Here is a 21,914-nt window from a genome sequence, read left to right as displayed (position 1 = left end):
CTATGAGTAGCTCTTTTTTTAGGGGTGCAAATCCAAGGAAGCAAGAGTGAGTTGAGGAAACAGGGAGAGCCCAGACTGGGGTAAAATACCAAACTGGCAACCATTTGGTGTTAAGCATAACTGATTATATGACTTTCAGGGTACTCTATTCTGACAGAGGCAATGGACACTTCAGGGCAGTTCATACAGGGAAGAAAGAAAGGACTGATCTGTTACCACAACTGGGTGTTAATTCTGGGCTGCGTAGGAGTAGGTGCCAAGTGGAGCCTACAGTCTCCTGTGCGTCTCACAGAGTGCATGGTGCAGTCATAGAGAAGAGTGTGGCTGTGGATGGGTAGCACAAGAAGTGCTGTTGGTTTGCGTTTGTTGAAACTGATGAGGAGCTGTTTGCCACGGTGGTAGCTGGGCAATTCAGAATAAGGATCTAATACGCTAATTCTCTCATTCTTTACTTCAGAAAAGCCTTAGTGTGCCCTCCAGAAAATGGGATGTCTATCTCACATTTATTCTCTGTTCTATTACAACAGAACGCAGTAAGAAAAACTATTTCCTATAATAAAGTTAGAGCATAGATCACGTTCAAAGTCAAAGAGGCTTCTAATTAAGTCCATCTAGTTCTGCTAAAGATATGAAAATTGAGGCTCCGGATAAATCCTTTAGAATTTGTTTTTATGTAACCCAGAGTACTGGGTGAGATAGGAGGGGAAGGTAGATGTCACTGTTTCACAGATGGGATCCTATTATTCATGAAATTAAATGTTTGGCCCAAGATAACCCAGTCAGCTAGCAATAAAACCATGAGAAGCCTGGTCCTGCTTTCCTCAGTCACTTTTACCCAGCTGGCTTCCTCCTATTGGCCAGCCTCTGAAAAGTCTCTGCCAGGCCCAGAAGGTTTGCTGAGTTGCCCAGTGCTATACCCACCCCCATTTAACATTAACATTATTCATAGGTCTCACCAATTCTCATTTTTAATTTTAACAGTCTTAGGAAAATGAAAACTAATATTAATATATTAATAATAATCACAAAGACTTTGTGATACAGTATCATTATTACTCTTTATTTTTAAAATAAAAATACCTTAAATCTGTTTAAAATAATTTTTTTAATAAAGTTCTCAAAATTTATTTAATAACACTGGAAATGATTTAGCCTTTTGGAAATAACATTGAGAAAACAGGATTTATACACTTTTATGGTATAATCAGGGACAGGCTGAACTTATTAAACAAATTAAGTCGCTTTTTAAAAAAGTTTTACTTAATTGCTTAAATTAAAAAATAACATTAAAATAAGCCTACATATAGTTACAAAGGATGGTATGACTTGAAAGAGTCTCTTGTAATTTTGAAAAGATGAACATGATGTATCCATGGTGTTCTAAGAAGATGAAATTTTAAAAGCTAGAGACTTCAAATCCTTGGTAAAACCAGAAGAATTAAAAGATCTCAATGTGCATATTCATTTTAGTCAACCACTTTTATGGAGTGAATGCTTGTGAGAGACTGGGTGTGAGTTGACCTGGTTCCGAGGGACCGAGAAGCTGAGGTACTACTTTCAGGATGAATCGTCCGGGGATATTTTGCTGCAGCAGCTTGAGGAATGGTTTGCTGAAAAAGTTAAAAGTCTACTTTAACAATCCCGTAAGATTACACACATTAAGTGCCATTTCATTATATATAATTTAACCAAACAAACATTTGTTAAGCATCCAGTAGACAGAGGCAGTAAGCTAGGGAGGCAGCCATGAGAACAATTAAGCTGTGGTCCTTAATCCGTAAGTTAGACTCATGCTCAATACTCAGTATAGACCTACCTTGCAGAGGGTCACATAAGGAGCCGTGGGAGTCACTCCACAGAGAGGATTCCAGGGGAATCCTGAAATGTCCACAGAGGCCAAGTACAGAAAGGGACTTTATGGTGTCTGGAAGAAGGGTCAGCCCCAAGCCCTCCCTCCATTCTGGTCAGTTTTCTCCTCCCTGTATCTGTGAACACACGGGGTTCAACCTCAGGGAACAAGGGGGAAGCTCTGAGGAATCCTGCCTGGTCCTTGCTTCAGAAAAGAGCACATGTCTCCTACCTCAGCCTGGCTCACCTGGGAGCTGACTAAACCTTTTATGATCATACAAGCGAAGGTATTTCCAGCAGCCTGGTGCTCCTCAGCATGGATTACAACTTTCTATACAAATAACTGGATGCTAGGGACACACACTGAGAGGAGGATACCCATGCCACGTCAGAGCTCTGGGGAACATCTGGGACGTGAGCATCGAAGACTCAGTCAGGGTACAACCTACACATGTGTTTCACCTACACATGTAATATGTGCAAGTACAGATTTTCTAAGTACACATTACATGCATACACACGCATGAGACGTACCAGTACAAGGATTCCCTATACTCTGGGGCTACAACTTCCAGTAGGCAGCAGTGGAACTCATTATCCAGTCGGCAGGCCACGGCACTGAGTGGTGCAGGCACATTCCTAGTAGAGTCTTCCACTTAGAGGAGTCCTCTTTAAAGTACTTGAAGTAAAATGATATATATCTGACCACAACATTCACTATGTATTTTAAAAAAACCTTTTCTTAAAAAAATAATGAATGAAAACTCTTAAAGCTGTTTGTGACATTCCGCTTTAAGAGTTCCTCCTTAAAGAAACAGAAAAATAATTTCCTGACTGTAAGGTATTTTACAGAACTATTTCACTGTACGTAAGTAACTGGATAAGCATTACAGGTGGGGAGATCTTCCAACTAGTAAGAAACTAGTTGCCAACCACCTAATCCGACCCTGTTCAGAGAGCGATTTCTCCTTGGGGACCTGGGCTACAGGAAATGGAGAAACAGATTCACCCTACCACTGCTTTCATGATCTACAAAAATATGACCTAGAATGAGGGAGCACAGGGAACAAGCAATTATCCAGCAGATGGGGCTAATGTGTCAGAAATCCATGGTTTGTTAGGAACAGCTGTTTCCAGTAGTTACAGCTCCCAATTCTGGGGATAGAGGGAGAGTACAGAGGACTGCTCTAGCTGTCTGTCATATAGTCCCACTTAGGGAATAACGGAAGCAGTTGACGGCTGTCTTGTTCACAACCAGTTGCTGGAGAAGTGTTATAGACAATCAGCAAAGGGCAGCTGGGGAGGGAAGCCTCAGAGGAGTTGTCTTTTATTTCTTTGGTTTTTTTTCCTCGTAGAATACAAATTCCTATCATTAGTACAAAAACAAAAGGCTGCCTAAATTAAAAGTAAGCATATATGTATGGTCTCTTTATGCCTTCATTATCTTATAAATGGATAGTCCCTTCTCTATACACATATGTGCTGGCAAAAATAGAAATTAGTTCATTTCTTATTTCTGATAACTAATCTCACATATTCAAACATATGTCGAGAAGTCACCTAAGGACTTCAGAGTCTCTGCAACCTCTGAAGGCTGATACTCCTCCACCTTCCATATCCATCTGGACTTGGTGCCTCTGTGTCCGTCTTCCACTTTCCTTTCCTATGGCCATTCTTTACCGGAGGCTAAGTTTAAACAATCTCTCCAGCTTCTCTTAATCATCTAGCAACCATCTAGTGCCCAGAAAGAAAAGGATGCAAAATCATTTCACATATATTTTTGCTAATATTTTGACACAGTAAGTAGACAGGAATGTTGTCTAACATTGAAAATTTATGTACGGAGCATTCTCTTTTAAAATCAATTCTTGTTTCTCTTTAAGGATGTGATCTTATAACTTTCAAAAAAAAAACTTTTTGAGAAAATTGTTGATTCATATGCACTGTTAAGAAATAATACAGCAGTATCCCATGTACCTTACTCTAGTAATTTTCAAGTTCAATATGCTTATGATGTTACAATTTATAAAATACCTTTTAAAAAAATCTATATCTCATTCAATTTTTACATTATCTCATTTAATCCTGAATCCAGAAAATAACTGTAGGAGCGAAGTACTCTTAACATTCCCATTTTACGCAAGAGGAAATGGAAGCTCAAATCTTTTACTTGATTTGTATATAATCACAAAGGCAGTAAATAGCAAAACTGAGGCACTAACTCAGGCTTTTTTATTTTTGCTTAAATTCCAGGCATTTTCTCTTATTTCACGTGAATTAATTACAACCTGAATTTCTTTTTTCCCAAACTACAAATATGCTGACAGTTGTACTGAAAAAAGGGGAAGAAGACTTAAAAAGAGCAAAAATTAAAGACTATAAAACTATAGGGAAGTATTTCTTGTAATTAAATACCTGCTGCATAAGTAGCAGATAATGAGTAAACAGTTTTTGTCTCTTTAAATTAATGAGAAATCATGTATAGGTTTGTTTTGGTCACCAACATAGTGGATTACTTTTTGGGTTGATAATTTTTACACTGTTGAGAAGAAATGTTTCTGAAATCAATTTCCTAAAAGAGCAAAGGTAGATTTAGAGCAGGTTTGGCAAAGCAGAAGTTTTATAAAGATGATCATAGTAAAAGGTAGACTAAGAATCATCATAAATTTTCATCTTCTCCTCAACATGTAATTTGTTTATTAGTCTATGAACTCTGAGGAAAAAGATTTTTTGACAAATGTCATCAAATATGTACTCACCACTGTGACTGGATGATGTTTCTCCACAACAACTGAGCTCATGGGAGGAGAAACTCCCATTATAGCTAAGCCGCTGCTAATTCTGTTTTTTGAGGCAAAATCACATCTCCCTGTGATCCGGGCTGTAATTGTTCTTCCAGCTTTCTGTTGTGCAGATGTCACAACTCTGGGCACATACTAAAAAACCAAAGAAATAACCAGCTGGTAGAAAATCCATGGCAAAACATATAGTACTGTTGCTTCTGTAACTTATGAGGAAAATATACAGGCATTAAAAACTAATTGTAGGGACACCTGGGTGGCTCAGTGGTTGGGCATCTGCCTTTGGCCCAGGGCGTGACCCCGGGGTCCCGGGATCAAGTCCTGAATCGGGACTCGTCCCTGTGGGGCGCCTGCTTTTCCCTCTGTCTCTCTCTCTCTCTCATGAATAAATAAATAATATCTTTAAAAATAAAAATTGTATATTTAATCAACTTTAACACGGAAAAAAATAAATGAGACAAAAAGCCAAACATAAAACCAAGCACCCCAAAACACCCCCTTAATCTTGGGTGTACCCACCATTTTATAAACTTTTAAAAAACTCTTTATTTTGAAATAAATACAGATTCATAGTAAGTTGCAAAGATAATACAGAGAGGTCCTTTGTATTCCTCACCTGGTTTCCTGCCATGATTACATCTTATCTAAGTACAGAATTATGATGTCAAAGCCATCATGTGTACAATGCCTTGGCTAACAGATCTATGTCATTTGAACACATCTACATTCCTGTAACTATCACTGTAATCAAGACACAGAACTATTCTAGCACCACAAAGGTCCCCCTCTTGTGACCCTTTAGAATCATATCCATTTCCCTTCCTCAACTGCCCCTAACCTTGGCAACCATTATTCTGTTTTATGAACACTTTTGATCCTTATGTATAATTAATATTATACACATGCTTTTCATTAGACATATGCTTGTGTGCTCTTTTTTCCTATTGCTTTGTTAAATTTTTTTAAGATTTTATTTATTCATGAGAGACACAGAGAGAGAGGCAGAGACGCAGGCAGAGGGAGAAGCAGGCTCCATGCAGGGAGCCCGGCGTGGGACTTGATCCCGGGTCTCCAGGATCACACCTCAGGTTGAAGGCAGCCGCTGAGGCACCCGGGCTGCCCATTAATATATTTTCTCATGAATACAGAGACCTGCTATAATTTTTAATGAGAGGTTTTAATACCAATAAAGTACAGTTTATCTAACTCAGTTCTTTTCCTATTATAGGAAACGAATTTTTGTAAATGAAGATTCCTTTTCTTTTGAGAGCTATTTCTGTAGAATATTTCGCAAAAATGAGATGACTGTATCAAAAGGTAATGTCAGCTTTTACAGCTTTTGTTACTGCTGGATAATATTCCAGAAAGTTCCTATCAGGAATAACATATATATTTGATTTAATTTGTGGTTTCTTATTAATGTTTCATACTTACAGTTCATTTTGTCAACTATCCATGTTCTTTAATTACTTGCCAGGAATGGGTATTACTCTCAAAAATGTTCAATGGCTCCTAATGAATGTTTAAGGGCTCCTGATACAGATACTCATCTCATAGTATTTTTCCTATTTCGTTTTATTTATTTTTCATGCACATAAATTTAAAAAATTATCGTTAATTTTGTCATTAATTTCTTCCATAATTGAATCAACCAGCCTGCTTTGGACAGCTGGGATAATTATACTCTTCTAACGTTTATTTATTTGGGTTTAATTTATTAAAACATTTAAATTTCAGTGTGAATTATGAATCTAATTTTCCCTCTAACCATAATTTTTCCAAAATCATTATGAAATAGTGATCTTTGTCCATCTGAGGTATCATTGAGTTCTTTACATATCTGCATCTAGCTACAGATAGTCATCAGCTATATACTGAAGGATGATGATAATGGGTTCCATAAGAAATGTCTCTGGGAAAATTAAAATGATAGAATATTGATGTGTTGGGAGGACTCTAGGAAAACAGCGCTCAGTGAGGTTTTGTAAATCCTTAGAGTTTGGATTTGAGACTTAATTATAGTTGCACAGAAAATCAAGCAGAGACAAAAATAAAGGAATCAATTCCAAGAAAAAAAAAAAAGTTGTACCAGAAAGGAAATGTAGGCATAGTATACATTTGTAGCTTAGCTATATTTACATATCATAAATTTAACTTAATGCAAATATGGAATATCTGTATCTAAATATGTAAAGTGCAGGAGCACCTGGGTGGCTCAATCGGTTAAATGTCTGACTCTTGATTTTGGCCCTGGTCATGATCTCAGGGTCACGAGATGGATTGCCATGTAGGGTTTTGTGCTGAGCGTGGGCCTGCTTAAGATTATCTCTCTCCCTCTCCTCCTGCCCGTGAGCTCTCTCTCTCTCTCTCTCACACACACACACACACACACACACACACACACACACAGTGGATGGGGGAGGGGAAGGAATCAGGTGGTATCAAAAGGCCAAATTCTTTCATCCATAACAGGAAACAGATAATGTCTGAAATTGATGCATGTGGATATAATGATATGAGCATATTTAGGGAAAAAAGGTGAATAGAAAAAACAGCTAATAGAATTTAAGGAAAGGGATTTGGAGGACTGTTTCTCACTATAATACTTGTAGAAATTATTTGGCTATTTAAACTACATTTTTATGGATCTTATGAATTTAAGGAACCAAAATGCAGATCCTAAGATATTTACAAATATATATTTGTAGACTGAATTCATGCTTCTGACCTTCGGGAAACTTTATTCTATTTCTTATTAAATATAAAGTATAAAAAAAGATTTTATAAACTGCCGAAGAGCCTTAAAAAACATTTTAAAATGTAAAATATAAAATTAATTGCTGGTAAGAGTATTTTTATGAAAAATTAAAAACTGAAGTACAATTGAGCTGGTAACCTTATTTCTGCCCAGTCACATTTGAGGGGTATAAACACTCCCAACCATAACAGCTGTTCTTACTTGGAGGATGAAAGAGTGAAAGAAAAACTAAGTAAGTTTTGACTAGGAGATGTGTGGAATAAGAAAATTTAGAGTAGCTGGGAAAATGCTCATGGCTGAAACCTTCACTCAGCCAGTTGAGAACTGCTTTAAAATGCCTTCAAGGGATCCCTGGGTGGTGCAGTGGTTTGGCGCCTGCCTTTGGCCCAGGGCGCCATCTTGGAGACCCGGGATCGAATCCCACGTTGGGCTCCCTGCATGGAGCCTGCTTCTCCCTCTGCCTGTGTCTCTGCCTCTCTCTCTCTCTCTCTGTGACTATCATAAATAAATAAAATCTTTAAAAAAAATAAAATAAAATGCCTTCAGTAAGGGGCGCCTGGGTGGTCAGTTAAGCCTCTGTCTTTGGCTCGGGTCAAGATCCCAAGGTTCTGGGACGCAGCTCCACATGGGGCTCTCCACTCAGTGGGGAGTCTACTTCTCCCTCTACCTCTGCCCCTCCTCCCCCTCTCAGCTCTCTTTCTCTCTCATTCTGTCTCAAATAAATAAAATATTTTTTAAATAAAATAAAATGCCTTCAGTAAGATGAAAATACATACTCCAGTAAAGAAAAAAAAAAGACTTTAAAAAGAAACCTTTATATATTTCTCTGAATTAAAGAGTTGTCTTAAATTGACTTGCATGTTTATCAAGTCCTCTTTTGGTTTTCAAATGGTATATTCTATCATCAGATTGCATTGCAAGTTTTGTTAGATTCTTGCTTTACTTGACAAAGACTGAAATGGGAAATTACAGAAAAATAATCCACTGAGTGTAGCTTATATAAGAGAAGGCTTAATTACAACCTGTAAACCCATACTCAATTTGGCTCCACATTAAAAAGTAGCAAATTAATACACACTTTTGTTTGAGCATAAAATAATGTGTAAGATATATATAATTTTTAAAAATTTCCTGCTTTACCATGACTTTTTAACTGACTTTTTGACTAAATGACCACTTACTGGTCCCAGTCATGTTGAATCTCATTAAATTTATCAGCTTAATTGACTTCGAAAAAATGCTATAAAAACGGAAATTCTAGCTTTTTATACCCTATCAATAAAAACAACAAAAGGATTCAGAAAGAAAAGGGAAATGACATATTTTTAAAACTCAATATTTGTATCTTAATATTTGACAGAGACAAAACCTGATTATTGGTTAAGAAACAGGGCACTGTGACCAAACGGTCAAAAGTCTGAATACCAGTTCTATTACTTCTTATATCCACAGGCAAGTTACTCACTCCCTCTCTCTAAACCTCAGTTTCCATTTATAAAATGAGGAAAGCTGTCCTAGGTGCCTAATGATACCCTCTCACTTTCCATTCAGATGAACAGGAAAGTTAAGAGGGAATCTTTACTGAAGAGCTTAAAAATCCAACTCTCAATTGTTGAAGTGTCAAAAGAATAAAGTGTCACCTACTGTCCAACCTTGTGAACTGCAATGTATTTGCTTGTATAACTGCCTGATGTTTTCTTTGAAGAGTGCTTTCCTACCATGAAATTCTGGTATTTTATTTAAGAGTGAGGGTATCTGCAGAAAGGAAAGAATTTTATAGGTGAAGGGGTTATTTTACTAGGATTACTAGGATTATCTTATACTCCTTTCTCCAGTTGTTTCCCAGGCTCTGTGGTTTATTCTCTGTACACACCTCCTACTAAGTCTGGAAAAAGTTTTTTGAACATTCATAGGAAGACTCTGTGATTAAAATGATAAGAAAGATAAGCAGGCCTAGCTCATAGATCTCTCCTTTCCCACTTCCAACACTCATGGTTTCACATTAGGTAACTTATCCAACTAATGTACTTGTTTTTAAAAAGAACCATAATAACAAAAGTAGGAAACAAGACACATTTGAGGTGAATCGGAATCTGAGTTCTGTATTTATATACGGAAGGAAGAACACCAGCATTACACTGACAGAGTGATTTACTTCTGATTTTCTTCTCCTCCTAACTGTAAAGGCTGTATTTATGGAACAAAAATTGAATGTGTATCTATTAATGAAGAAGGAAGGCTGGAAGGACTCTCTATACAATATTGTATTTTTCAGGTTTCAAAGACTTCAAAATTATCTCAGATGATCAAATTGTTTCAAGAAATAACAAGTAGAGGGGATCCCTGGGTGGCTCAGCAGTTTAGCACCTGCCTTCGGCCCAGGGCGTGATCCTGGAGACCTGGGATTGGGTTCCACATCGGGCTCCCTGCACGGAGCCTGCTTCTCCCTCTGCCTGTATCTCTGCCTCTCTCTCCCTCTCTGTGTATCTCATGAATGAATGGATGAAATCTTAAAAAAAAAAAAAACACACAAAAAAAGAACAAGTAGGTGTTAAGCATATTCATGCATTCTGTTCTTCTGTGCATGTTCAGGTTTATATATAAATGTACAGATGTACAAATGGTGTAGTCGTATTTGAAGGGAATTCTGAAAGATCTAGGTCTATGTATTTTATCTGAATATGCAACAAAAGACAAACCAGAAATTTAAACAAACACTCACTGTGTTTACTTAAATGAGATCATCTGTATAGGATCACACTTGAAAATGTGTAATCATGAAAAATTAACACAGTTGAACATATGCGGAGTTGAATTTTAGTGTCTTATTTCAAAGTCAAAACTCCTTCACATACTCAAATTTCCCTTAACAGCTTTATTCTTTTAACCTCTTTGAATCAAGAGCAAAAATGATAAATAGTAGATCTCAACATATTTCTCCCTGAAGTTAGTAGCTTTCAAAAGGCAGATATTCACGTGAGCTGGAACACCCAGGATGACCAGTTGTCTGGCTGACTCAGTGCCTTCTTTCGCTGCAGAGAGTGGCCCGGGGCAGTGGCACCTGGTGACGGTCAGCCAGGGAAACCGTAAGACACAGAACCCATTCCGCCATCCTCTGTCCTCTCAGTGGTTGGGGTTGGGGAGGAGAGGGACACAAGCAAATCCCAATCCTCTCAGGAGCTTTATGAAACTACACGTGCCTTTGTGCCTAAGCCAAGCCAGAGCAGGGAAGGTTACAGTGTTGTTAAAAAACAGCCCTGCAGAAGTGAGCCCGGTAGGTAAGTTTGGACTGAATCCTTACTCCCTTTGCTTGAGAACCATGGTTTGAAGAATACAGGATTAACAAGAAGCCCAGGAGTCAGAACCCTGACATGCTTTGTCTATAACTCTTCTAAATTAGCTTGATGAATTCCCCTTCAGGCAAGTTCTCACACAGATACTCCGTCCCCATTCAATCTTCTAGCTCTACGTACTTCTCTTGAAAGTAGCTCAGTGACTAGGAAAAACTACTCCCATCTTTATTCTAATGTTTTTCCAAATGAAAACCTAACCAAATCAAGATGGAGTAATTACAGAGTTGTGTTAATGATAGATCTGCATCCAGGAAAAGGGAAAGTTGTAATTGAATACAAAATGTACAAAAGAGCCATTAATCTTCTAAGCCCTTGAAAATACCCACTAGGGTTCCCTTAATAAAAAAGTCCATCATCAACTCTTTCTCAAATTTATTTTTCCTGAATAGTTCTTGAAAATGGGAAATGAGAAAGTTATTTCTGTTTAATTATCACTACTATATTTGAACTTTCAAATATTATTTTCATTTTAAATTGTTTTAGCCACTTCACATATTAAATATTTTCTGTAGCTTGGTCTAAATATCATTAAGACTTTTCCTCCATGAGAAAATATATTCTAAGTTAAAAAATACCCAATATACAAGCAAAGTTTGAGCCCCTTTCCCCATGAGGGCACCTGTATTAACTGTACTAACCATTTCTTCTGGTGCAGCAGTAGCTGTAGGTCCAGCGCCAAGAGCTGCAGAAACGGGAGGGTGAGTAGAGGAAGCGGAAGCAGGCCCAGCAGAAGAGATGGAAGCAGCAGAGGGAAAAGCAGCAGCGCTGGCTGCTCCCATGGCTGCTGGCGGTGGGGACGGTGGCTGTGCAACTACTGAGGGCATCGGAGGGGCCAGAGGATCCAAATGAGCAGAATGTTCTTTTCCTTGAATGCCAGGGCCATACTCTTCCTTTTTATTATTTGTGAAGTCTATCCCTACAAATTACAAATTCATCAAAATTCTTCCAAGCTAAGGTTAGTCTTATGTCCCCCAACAATGAAACTACATAATAGCTAAAATTTGGTTCTAAAGAAAATGTAGAAACTTATCACGTACTGCATACAATGTTTAGCTAATATAGTTTGTCATTATTAACTGATTAAGTCATTATAATAATTTGGTCACATTAAGTCTAAGGATTTATGTTCTTTTACATCATTTCATACAACTGTCCTGATCAATGGTCTGGTATTTAGATCTGTAGAATTCTTTTCTGCTATCACTATACCCTCTCATTTCCATCTAATGCTCCTATTCAAACAAAATCAATGTATTTTAAACTTGATTTTTCAGCAAACCATAATAAATCAGTATGTAACCCTAAAATTTTTACCTTTAACACTGTAAAATATAAAGCACAAAGTAAGGTATATTTGCATACTTAACTGACTTCAGTGACACACTATATAGTAACCTTCTCTCATAACTGAACCTTACCCTTAGATCAGAGTGAGTAACATCGGCTTCCAGATGTTGGAGCAAAGGGTTTCTTCAAATTTTAGATTTGAAGAATTTAGATTTGAAGATTTGAATTTAGATTTGAATTCTAAAACCCCCAGTTTTAGAATTTGGTTAAAATTCCCACTTAAGACTACACCTATGTGGCACCTGACACCAGGGTGAGGGTTTGGAGATTCAGTCACTGAAACGTTTCAGAATGTCTGAACAGAGGGTGTTATACAGCCCTACATTCAAATGGTCTCTTCCCATTGGAAATTTGGGCTTCTGTGTAAGTCCTTCTCTCAGGCTACCTTTACATAAAACAGAGTAATAGTACCTCATTAACAAAGTTTAATGAGGGACTATAACGCATAGATCCTTTGAAATCCTTTGATGAGAGGGACTAATTCAATATAAAGCAGTGTTGACAATTAAAAGACCATTGATTGGAGAAATCAAGCACTTCTTTGGGTATTAGCAGGATAAACTAGTCTGCTCTGAGATTCTAGGATTCTAAGTTTCTAACCTGCATGTGGACCACACACCATGGTTGCTTCAGACAAAAGTTCCTTGCCTTAACGGCTACCATCCACAACACATACAATTTAAATAATAACGTTTGAAGATGTTTTAAAATGAAGGTACAACAACCACAGAAGTTATTCACTGGATTGGAATGTTAATGGTGTTACAAAATGAAACCGACTCATTGATAACTGTGAGTCTCAAATACGATTTAATTATGAGGATATACTGTAAAAAATGATCATGTATTTACATAAAATCGGCTAATATCATTACTATCATTAATATCATTACTATCATCTTACATATCAAAGTATTTTTTTGTCTTTTAAAGAGCTTCCGATTATATTTCACTGCATTTCCACAAGAACCCTCTGTGAAGCAGGTAAGAAAGATTTACATTGTCTTCTTTGTTCAGAGAAGAAAACTAAAACCCAATAAGGAAAATAGGCCTTGGTGCACATTACTGGCAAAGATTCTAGCCACGTGCTAATAATCTAAGCCCTGCTGAACAAACACCCACATAAACCACACAGATCCCAGCTAATACATGGACTTCTCTTCTTAAAATAAATTAATTTTAGTTGAGGCCTCTCTTACATTGGAGACAAGCAATTTTTAAAATGGGAAGCCATGACTAGATAAATCTTTAATAAACAAAATAGCCCAAGGCACTTGGCAAATTAATTAATTAATTAATTTGTACTTGAAGGCATTGAAATTATTAGTTGAAAGAGCTTTAAATTGTTTTACATTCAAAACATCATTTTAACATTGAGCCTAAACACTTAAGAATTGAGAGTTTACTTGATCAAATCTAAGATACCATAAGTAACCAAAATGGAGTGACTTTTCATGGCAGAATTGAATTGGAGATGACACCATCAAGTAAGAACTGTACCCGGATAAGACACAGTCACTGCAGAAAATTAGTACCACAGACCATAATAATCACTGAAATCTCCTCAAATCCTTTTTGAAAGTAGGCAGAGAACCTTAAATAAAATACTAACCTGTATCACCTCTGTTTTGAAATATAGTCATGGCTTCGAGATTTAATGCACAAACTCCCCTCATGAAGGCTTTCTTCATGGAATCTTCAAAATGCTCTTTTTCATGCTGCATTCTTTGGATCTCAGCTTTTGCATTTTCCAAAGCTCCAGATAACTAAATAAGAATTTTTAAAAAGATATGGGACACAAGGAAGGATGTTAATTATTAAAAAAATAGACTTACTCTGTGATGTTATTATTTTTTTTAATAAAAGGCAGGCTGTGTTTTTATTTAGAGTCACAAGCAGTTAACTGACTCAAAATGACTCCAAACACAATGAAAGCATTCTACTTCACTCCATTCTGAGTCCTAGGATGGCCCCGACTAACAGGCATGCTGCTTGGAGCCCATTCACAAGTTTAGTTTCTCAGTGAGGGCAATCTGTGACTATGTGATTGGCCAAGTAGCTATTGAGCATGGTCTCAACATCACTGGGGATTATCTTGTGTACTTGGTTAACCAGACTCATCAAGCAGCAGGAGATATTGTCAGTGGATGCCTTTCCCAACAGCACATCATCTGTATACTGCAACGCTGTGCTTAGGACATCCTAGATGTGAACTGATGCCCGTCCTACCTGCTGCAAATTGATTGACAGTCTGTACACTTGGTTGGGGCTAAAACAGGTCTTCAGGATCAGGTCAACTCCAATGTGTTCAGTGTCATAATATGCATATTCCACTGTCAAGGTGTGAACATCACCCCCATGGTACTCCCAGGGACACCAATTAAAGTGCTGACGTAGGCTTTGGTGCTCATGTGGCCGTTCTGGAGGCTCCTGTCCACAGTGGGGTGAATAGGGACAGGGACTTTCCTGCCGTAGTACCCCTGGATCAGCACAGGGTACTCTATAATGTCATGGCCTGTCGGGTACCAGCACAGGATGAGCTCTTCTGGAGAGACTGTTTAATTCATACATACTCTCAGCGAATTTAATGTCAACAGATACCTCATCTTTTGACTCCTTGTGAGGCACTGAAAAGCAGCTATTAGTGATTTCCACTGAATGCTTGTCAGCGGTTCTCAGCAGGGTCCTAATAACGGGCAGCACCCTCGTTGCATGGTGGCTGTCCATGATGGGAGGCCAAAATGGCCCAAGTGCAGCCAGACCACACAGCTGCAGGGGGAAGGGATAGGCAAGGGGCAAGGATGCCTGGGAGAGCAGGAGTGGGGCCTAGACCAGAGTCACGGTCCTAGCAGCTTTGCCATGGGGTCTACAGATGAGGCTGGAGGCAGCATTGGAGTTGGAACCAGCGCCAGAGTGGGAGCTGAGGCCAGGGCTGCAGCTGGAGTGGTGGCAGGAGTATTTGCTGGTGCTGCTGGTGTGGCCATCTTGTCAAGCTGTGAAGTTATTTTTATGTGACATACTAAAAACACTTTACCTCTTCTGCTCTGTATCTCAGTTTATTTTAAAAGATGCATCTTATTTTTACTGTCTCCATCAACAAACCGTTTTCATTCCTAACCATAAAATCAAGGTTCAAACAAGGGGAATTTCATACCAGTCCCACCAAAGGTTGCTGATGTGTTTTAATTATACAAACAGACATGTCATTTCTTAACATAAAACCTTTTTTTTTAAATTTTTATTTATTATGATAGTCACACACACAGAGAGAGAGAGAGAGAGAGAGAGAGAGAGAGAGAGAGAGAGAGGCAGAGACACAGGCAGAGGGAGAAGCAGGCTCCATGCACCGGGAGCCCGACTTGGGATTCGATCCCGGGTCTCCGGGATCGCTCCCTGGGCCAAAGGCAGGCGCTAAACCGCTGTGCCACCCAGGGATCCCAACATAAAACTTTCATAGAGAATATTAAAATACCGATCTCATCTCTTCAGAAAAAAAATACCTAAGTGCACTATTAACAGAATTTTTCTTCCTTTTTTAAAAAACTGTTATCCATAGAATTCAAAGTGCAGAGGGACATCAAGCACAACACTCTTTCCCATAGACCAAATTAGAAGAGACTGCATTTCTTTTGCATGTCATTTTGAATTGCAAAAATTTGTACAGTAAATCTTATTTTTAGCGTTAAGAACTTAGTTCTATAATGGAAAAAGGTTTTTCTTTTAATATTTGACTTCCAGAGACCTACTGCATTCTTCACTATGGTTTTTATTTCATTTTGGGTCTCAAGTATTTTCCCTTGGAAACAATGTTTATTAATAAAAGTCAATGGGAAAATAATTTTAATTTATATGCAACTGCTTTATATCAACCTTATCAGAACATAATTTACTTAAATTAACATAAGGATATACATTTTTGTTTTGGGTCTTTACTTACAGCTCAATAAAAGCCAAATGAAGCAGCAAAGGAAAGCATGCTTTCTTAGAAACATAGGATTCTATAGGTGATTTACATTTCCAAGGGAAATGGATATGCTAGAGATCCAACAGAAGTATGGAGTTCAGAGAATTATGTCTGAGGGTCCAACTTACTAGCGTTCTTTGCCAGGAAGTCTTGTTTGAATCTGTAGGGCATTAAATGGAACTGGAGAAATGGGTTACTCTGCTGAACCATAAACTAACGGGTTTTTATCTTTTTAATTTTTATTAAAAGAAAGTGAAAGTATGAGAAAAAGTTTACCACAGCAACTCTGGTTTCATAATCATTGGAAAGCTGGACACAAACTTCTTCCGCTCTTGCCTGACAAGCTCTTTCCACCACATCTTTCCACTGCTTCTGTACTATGGATCGCCAGCCCTTCCAGACTTTCTTCAGTAAAGTTCTCTGGAAGTACTGGTCAGCCAGTTTACCTTCGTAGACCTAAATGAAAGTAATACGCAACCTCAAAAACACAGTGGTCTGGTAAATATATTGGCAGTGACGTTAAAAACCATAATGTAACACTGTGCTAAGCAGTGTACATATGTTATCATCTAATCCTGTGTAATCACATTATTCTCATCTGCAGACAGGAGGACAGGCTTAGAGAGGTTAAATAACCTGCCCAGGTCACACAAGTAGAAATGGAAAAGCCAGCCTTGTCTCACTTCAGAACCCAAGCTCTCATCCTTATATCATCCTATATGCCACCAATCAAGTTAGGAGTAAAAAAAACAAAACAAAAACAAATGAAGGAAAACTAGTAACTTGCCCACTGGAGGTAGGAATGTATAGCAACTTTTACTTGAAGGCAGGTCTAGGCGAACAACAGAGAATGGCTGCAAGGCAGAGACGGTGGTGGCTGTGGCTTCAGGTGGCCACCACTAGAAGAAAGGCTAATTTAATTTACACACTTTGCCATCATATATAGCACCAAATAGATCCAAATAGAAACCTATGCCAGCCTTCTTTTATCAATGAAGTTAAAGTCTTTGGAAAAAGTAGTTCCAATTTCAATTTTCTTAAATTTAAAAAGCTATTCAAAAAACTGATGGCAGCCGCAACTATTTCAACTAATATTTAAACATAATATATTCTCATTATTTCACTTGGTAAATAACTTTCAAAATATGGCATGCTCATTTAAGTAATTCTTTTCAATATGATTAGCATAAATTAATCTACTGGGATTAATAAAAAAAAAAAAAGAAAGAAAGCACTAGAAAGTATCCTTCAAAGAGAAATCCTATTCCATGATAGTAGTAGCCTTTTCCTTAAGTATTAATCTCTTAGAAGTAAACTCACAGAGCTCACTCCATGGCTCACATGAGCATCAAATAAAACACACACACACACACACACATCCATTCTGTACACTCTTGAGTCTCCATACTTTGTATTCTTGTTGGATATACATGGATTCTCACTTTTCCACTTCTGATACAGTAATTTATTCTTCTTAGTTCATATTTGCTCTGCTACACTGATTTAGCTCTGATTTAATTAAAATAAGATGTTCAAGTGTAAATTATAAACAAACTAAAGATAATTTTTAAAAAGCTATACAGATATGGCTTTTTTGGTTCTCTGAGGCAAGTCTACAATAGACATTTACACAATTTTATAATATATCAATATAGTACTTCCTCTTTATGAAAAGGATATATTCAGGCATTTCTGAAATAACAACAAATAAGAAGTATATATGTTAAAGATTATAAATTCTTTCTCCACATCTGACATTAAATTTGTTGAAGGGGTTCCATGACGAGGGCATCTGTAAGTCAGGTATGATCCTTACTAACTTTATTAAGAAGGAAACCATATAAATCAGTCTATAAAATATGAGGGTTTTTTCCCCCAAAACTATACCAAAATCAAATTCCCTTGAAATAAGAGCAATATTAAATTATAAATTCATTTTGATTTATTAGAAAACAAATCTCCCTTTGACTTTAATAAGAGCGCTAAAATGTGATCCTCAACTGTTTTGAGTTCAGAAGTCTAATATCTATCAGTTATCATTTTGTTTTTATACTTACATCCTGTCTGGATTTAACATGGCCAATTCGCCAGTGGAAGAATGTTCTCATCAACTCTATCCTTTCCTTTTGTTTGCCTATGGCATGCGACAAGCTAGAAATCACCTGAAAACAGCAATTAACCCAATTATTGCGATGTTATAATAACAGTAATTGGTAAAGTAACTTGCTTATATATCAAAAAAATGCCCTAGAGAATTCCTATATGTCACTAGTCTATTCATCCAGTTAACCTCATTATTATCTGTAAAAAGACCAAAAAACTTGACCACATGAATGTACTATGTATCAATGAATGAAGGGGAACAAAAGAGAACAGTAAGAGAAATCTTCATTATGTGTATCATGGTAATCCTCAAAAAGTTCACATATATGAAAATTAATATGGTCATTGACATTTAATTCAAGAAAGATAACTACACATTTGAATATTTTGCTACGTATACAGAAAGTCTTTGTTCACTAGACTTGAGGGTAGGACCAGGTTTTAAACATCTTTCTGGTCTCTAAATACCTTTGGTACCTTGGATTAGAAGTTGTTCAATAACTGTTTAAGGATTTTCTGGATTCAACAAATTCATTAAAGCAAACAATAGTTATCCTATAATGTTCTTTCTCAGGTCTTCTTGTTCTTTAAAAAAAAAAAACCTACAAAGGTGTTTAAATCCTAAGATATCTTGTATCTTCCCTTAAAAAGAACTGAATAACTGAAATATATATTTTAAATTGGCCACCTTAAAGCAAAATTTAGTAAATTGGGCATATTTACTTTATTTTTTTTTTAAGATTTTTAAATTTATTTATTCATAAGAGACACAGGCAGAGAGAGAAGCAGGCTCCCTGCAGGGAGCCCAATGTGGAACTTGATCCTGGAACCCTGGGACCACACCCAAAGGCAGACACCCAACTGCTGAGCCACCCAGGCGTCCCTATTCTGGCTTTTCTTTAAATTATTGTCAAAAGTGGAAAAGGGCACACATTCTAAGACATTAGTAATATTCTATTTCTCGAGCTCTATGGTGGCACACAGCTGTTCATCTTATCTATTTTCAAAAATTGGACACATGTATACTCTTGTGTGTGATACTTTGAAATTAAAAAACATACATTTAAAATATTTTAAAATCTTACAACAGAATTTTGAGGGGAACAGAGAAAATGACTGACATTTAGTATCTACTGCTTCAAAAAAGAGAACTATATAAAATGTTTGATTTTATAGGATACCCTGAACATTAAAAGAAATGCCTCAGAGGCAGAGGGAGAAATGGACTCCCCACTAAGCAAGAAGCCTGATGCAGGGCTTATTCCTAGGACCCTGGGATCATGACCTGAGCTAAAGGCAGACATTCAACCGACTGAGCCACCCAGCACTTCAATAAATACATATTTTAAAAGATATATTATCTTTATTTAGTTCATTAAAACAGTGAATGCTACATCAGCAGACAAGGTACCATCCTCCGGGGTGGGGTTAGGGTAGGAAGCGGAAGCAGTGGATATATTGCCCATTCTGCTTTCTTGAAGGTGCTGTTGGGAGGCACAAAATTAGCACAGATCTGAACCTTACCCTCTCATTCTTAAGAGGCTAACAGAAAATGAAATAAAAAGTATTCTCTGTGTGGGGCTCCTGGGTGGCTCAGTCTGTTAAGCGTCTTGACTCTTGATTTCAGCTCAAGTCATGATCTCAGAGTGGTGACATCAAGCCCAGAGTTGGGCTCCTCACTGGGCATGGAGCCTGCTTGAGATTCTCTCTCCCTCTCTCTCTGCCCCTCCTCCCCTTCACCTGTGTGCATGCTCTCTCTCTCTCTCTCTCAAAAAACAAATGCTCTGTGTCTATAATAAAATTAAAAAGACTTCATCAATGAATAAAGACATATCACAGATAAAATATGAGATACTTAAAATGGCCCCTAAAAACACGGTTTAAAATGTGGGTAATGCTGGTTCCATGATGTTCTCTTAAGAGCAGTTCAGGAAAAAAGACGGAAGGAAAAATTAAGTGTTCTGACATTTAGCATGCACTTTTATTTTTATTTTTTAATTTTTAAAAAATATTTTACTTATTTATTTGAGAGAAAGTGAGCAAGAGAGAGAACATCCCAGGACCCCAGGATCATGACCTGAGCTGAGGGAAGATGCTTAACCAACTGGGCCACCCAGGTGCCTGTAGTATGCACCTTTAAAACTTCAAGCACATTGAAGCTGATGACAAAGATGAAATGACATGACCCTGGAATGTTTAATAGGACAAATATGTCTTATTTCTGTGCATCTACTTTTTTTTTTCCAGTTTCTGAAGCAAACTTCCCTTTGTATCATGTATGACTTGAATACATTTAAGTATTACTTGGCATTTATTACCTAGCAAGATTTTTACTGCATCTCACTTAAAAAGAAATATAAAAGTGAAGACCTCATCTTTTCTCCCAATGGAGACTTCATAGGCTTTCTGCAGCTCCTTCAAGCTGTTGATCTGGTTGCACAGTTGTTTTAAGTGTGCTGCGTGTTTTTCTTTCTCTTTTTTCATTTCCATTCTGTGCCAGTCAATAAAATTAAGTCTCCATTTGCTTAGTTCAGATATGATATTTGTCTAAAAAATAAATATACCAGCAATTAAGCAGTTTAATATTGCTTCTTAAAATTACACTGAAATTAAGAAATATTAAAAATAATCAGAACAAGCAATCACATTAAGAGCTATTTATAAAAACCACTAATGAGAACCTTTGTAAGTTCAACCGTCACGGCTCTTCTCAGTTCATATTTGCCATACTAGGGAAATGAATTTTTTTCCTATTTTAAGTTACTCTCTATGAAACCTGGTTGTCCTTTAAAAAAAAATTCAAGTCTCCTCCACCAGTAAACAGATACTTTATTTATTCAGGACTTTAATGTCCATATTAAGATGGAAAGAAGAAATGCAAGGGTTATGGCCTAGGCTCAGCCATAGGACAGGAAGTTATTTAGATAGAGGCGGACAATGGAAACCATGGGGATTGATGCTTTCCTCCCCCACATTATTTATCACAAAGGCCACCTTACAACAAACTGTTAAGTGTGGTCCCTTTTCACCCTACTAACTACCTTAAGTAAAAATACCAAATCATCATGTTATCAAAGAAACTGGGTGACAATATGATTAACTGAACGTAGAACAAATTAGATGACTGGCTACTCCAATGGACTTACACCATGACTGGAAGCATGAAACCTGTTCCAATGGAAGAAATGGTAAAAATTATACTAAAGTATTATTTCTAGAATTTATGGTTTCAAATAATAGAGAAATATAAATGCCACAGAACTCTCATTAGAGTAATTTCACTGTGAAGGTGAAATCAGTTTTCTCAAACTGTGTCTCAGAAACACTGTCATCTTCTCCATTATATATTAAATAGCAAAACACCCCTGCCATTTCTATAATACTGTTTTATTTAGAGGCCAATAATATCACCAAAATAATCAGTTTTTATAGACTTCTCAGTTACACACTATGGTTGCTTTAATAAGCAGCTATAAAATGAATATATGTTGCTAAAACTGGATGCTGTGTTTCAGACAAAAAGAGACATGATATGGTAAGGGTTCGATAAGGGTCTCTGCTACACATAGGCTGAGTCTTTAAAAACATGAGAGAAATTCAGTGGAACCTGCAGAACTATTCCAGCAACTGTTGAAAAGTATGCTATTCAAAGTATGGGTCCTGAACTAGCAGTGTCAGAGCCTGTTAGAAGTGCATAACCTCAGGCCCTGGTCAAGACCAACAAGGACAAGCTGTAGCTT

The 21,914-nt window shown here is 37.3% G+C and overlaps 1 protein-coding gene and 1 pseudogene across 5 annotated transcripts in view; both read right to left on the bottom strand.

Annotated features, from left to right (window-relative positions):
• Nucleotides 1–1,032: 1,032 nt before the first annotated feature.
• Nucleotides 1,033–21,914, bottom strand: part of POC5 (POC5 centriolar protein) — a 37,014-nt gene continuing 16,132 nt past the window's right edge. For 4 of the 5 annotated variants that reach the window (XM_025437246.2, XM_025437247.3, XM_025437250.3 and 1 more), the window contains 7 exons: nt 20,545–20,721; nt 18,129–18,233; nt 16,348–16,527; nt 13,720–13,873; nt 11,399–11,676; nt 4,608–4,784; nt 1,033–1,610 (listed from right to left, as the gene is read on the bottom strand). In XM_025437246.2, the coding sequence (XP_025293031.1) occupies nt 1,467–1,610; nt 4,608–4,784; nt 11,399–11,676; nt 13,720–13,873; nt 16,348–16,527; nt 18,129–18,233; nt 20,545–20,721 (1,215 nt within the window). In that variant the 3' untranslated portion in view covers nt 1,033–1,466. Of the gene's footprint in view, nt 1,611–2,561; nt 3,583–4,607; nt 4,785–11,398; nt 11,677–13,719; nt 13,874–16,347; nt 16,528–18,128; nt 18,234–20,544; nt 20,722–21,914 lie in introns of those variants that run through there. The other variant, XM_049108373.1, reaches the window with a different exon arrangement.
• LOC112653263 (eukaryotic translation initiation factor 3 subunit F-like) lies at nt 13,880–16,341 on the bottom strand (annotated as a pseudogene).

The sequence above is a fragment of the Canis lupus genome, chromosome 3 (assembly GCF_003254725.2).
Source record: "Canis lupus dingo isolate Sandy chromosome 3, ASM325472v2, whole genome shotgun sequence".
Lineage (NCBI taxonomy): Eukaryota > Metazoa > Chordata > Mammalia > Carnivora > Canidae > Canis > Canis lupus.
Note: the sequence above shows the minus strand (reverse complement) of the source record. Positions and strands in the feature narration are given on the sequence as shown.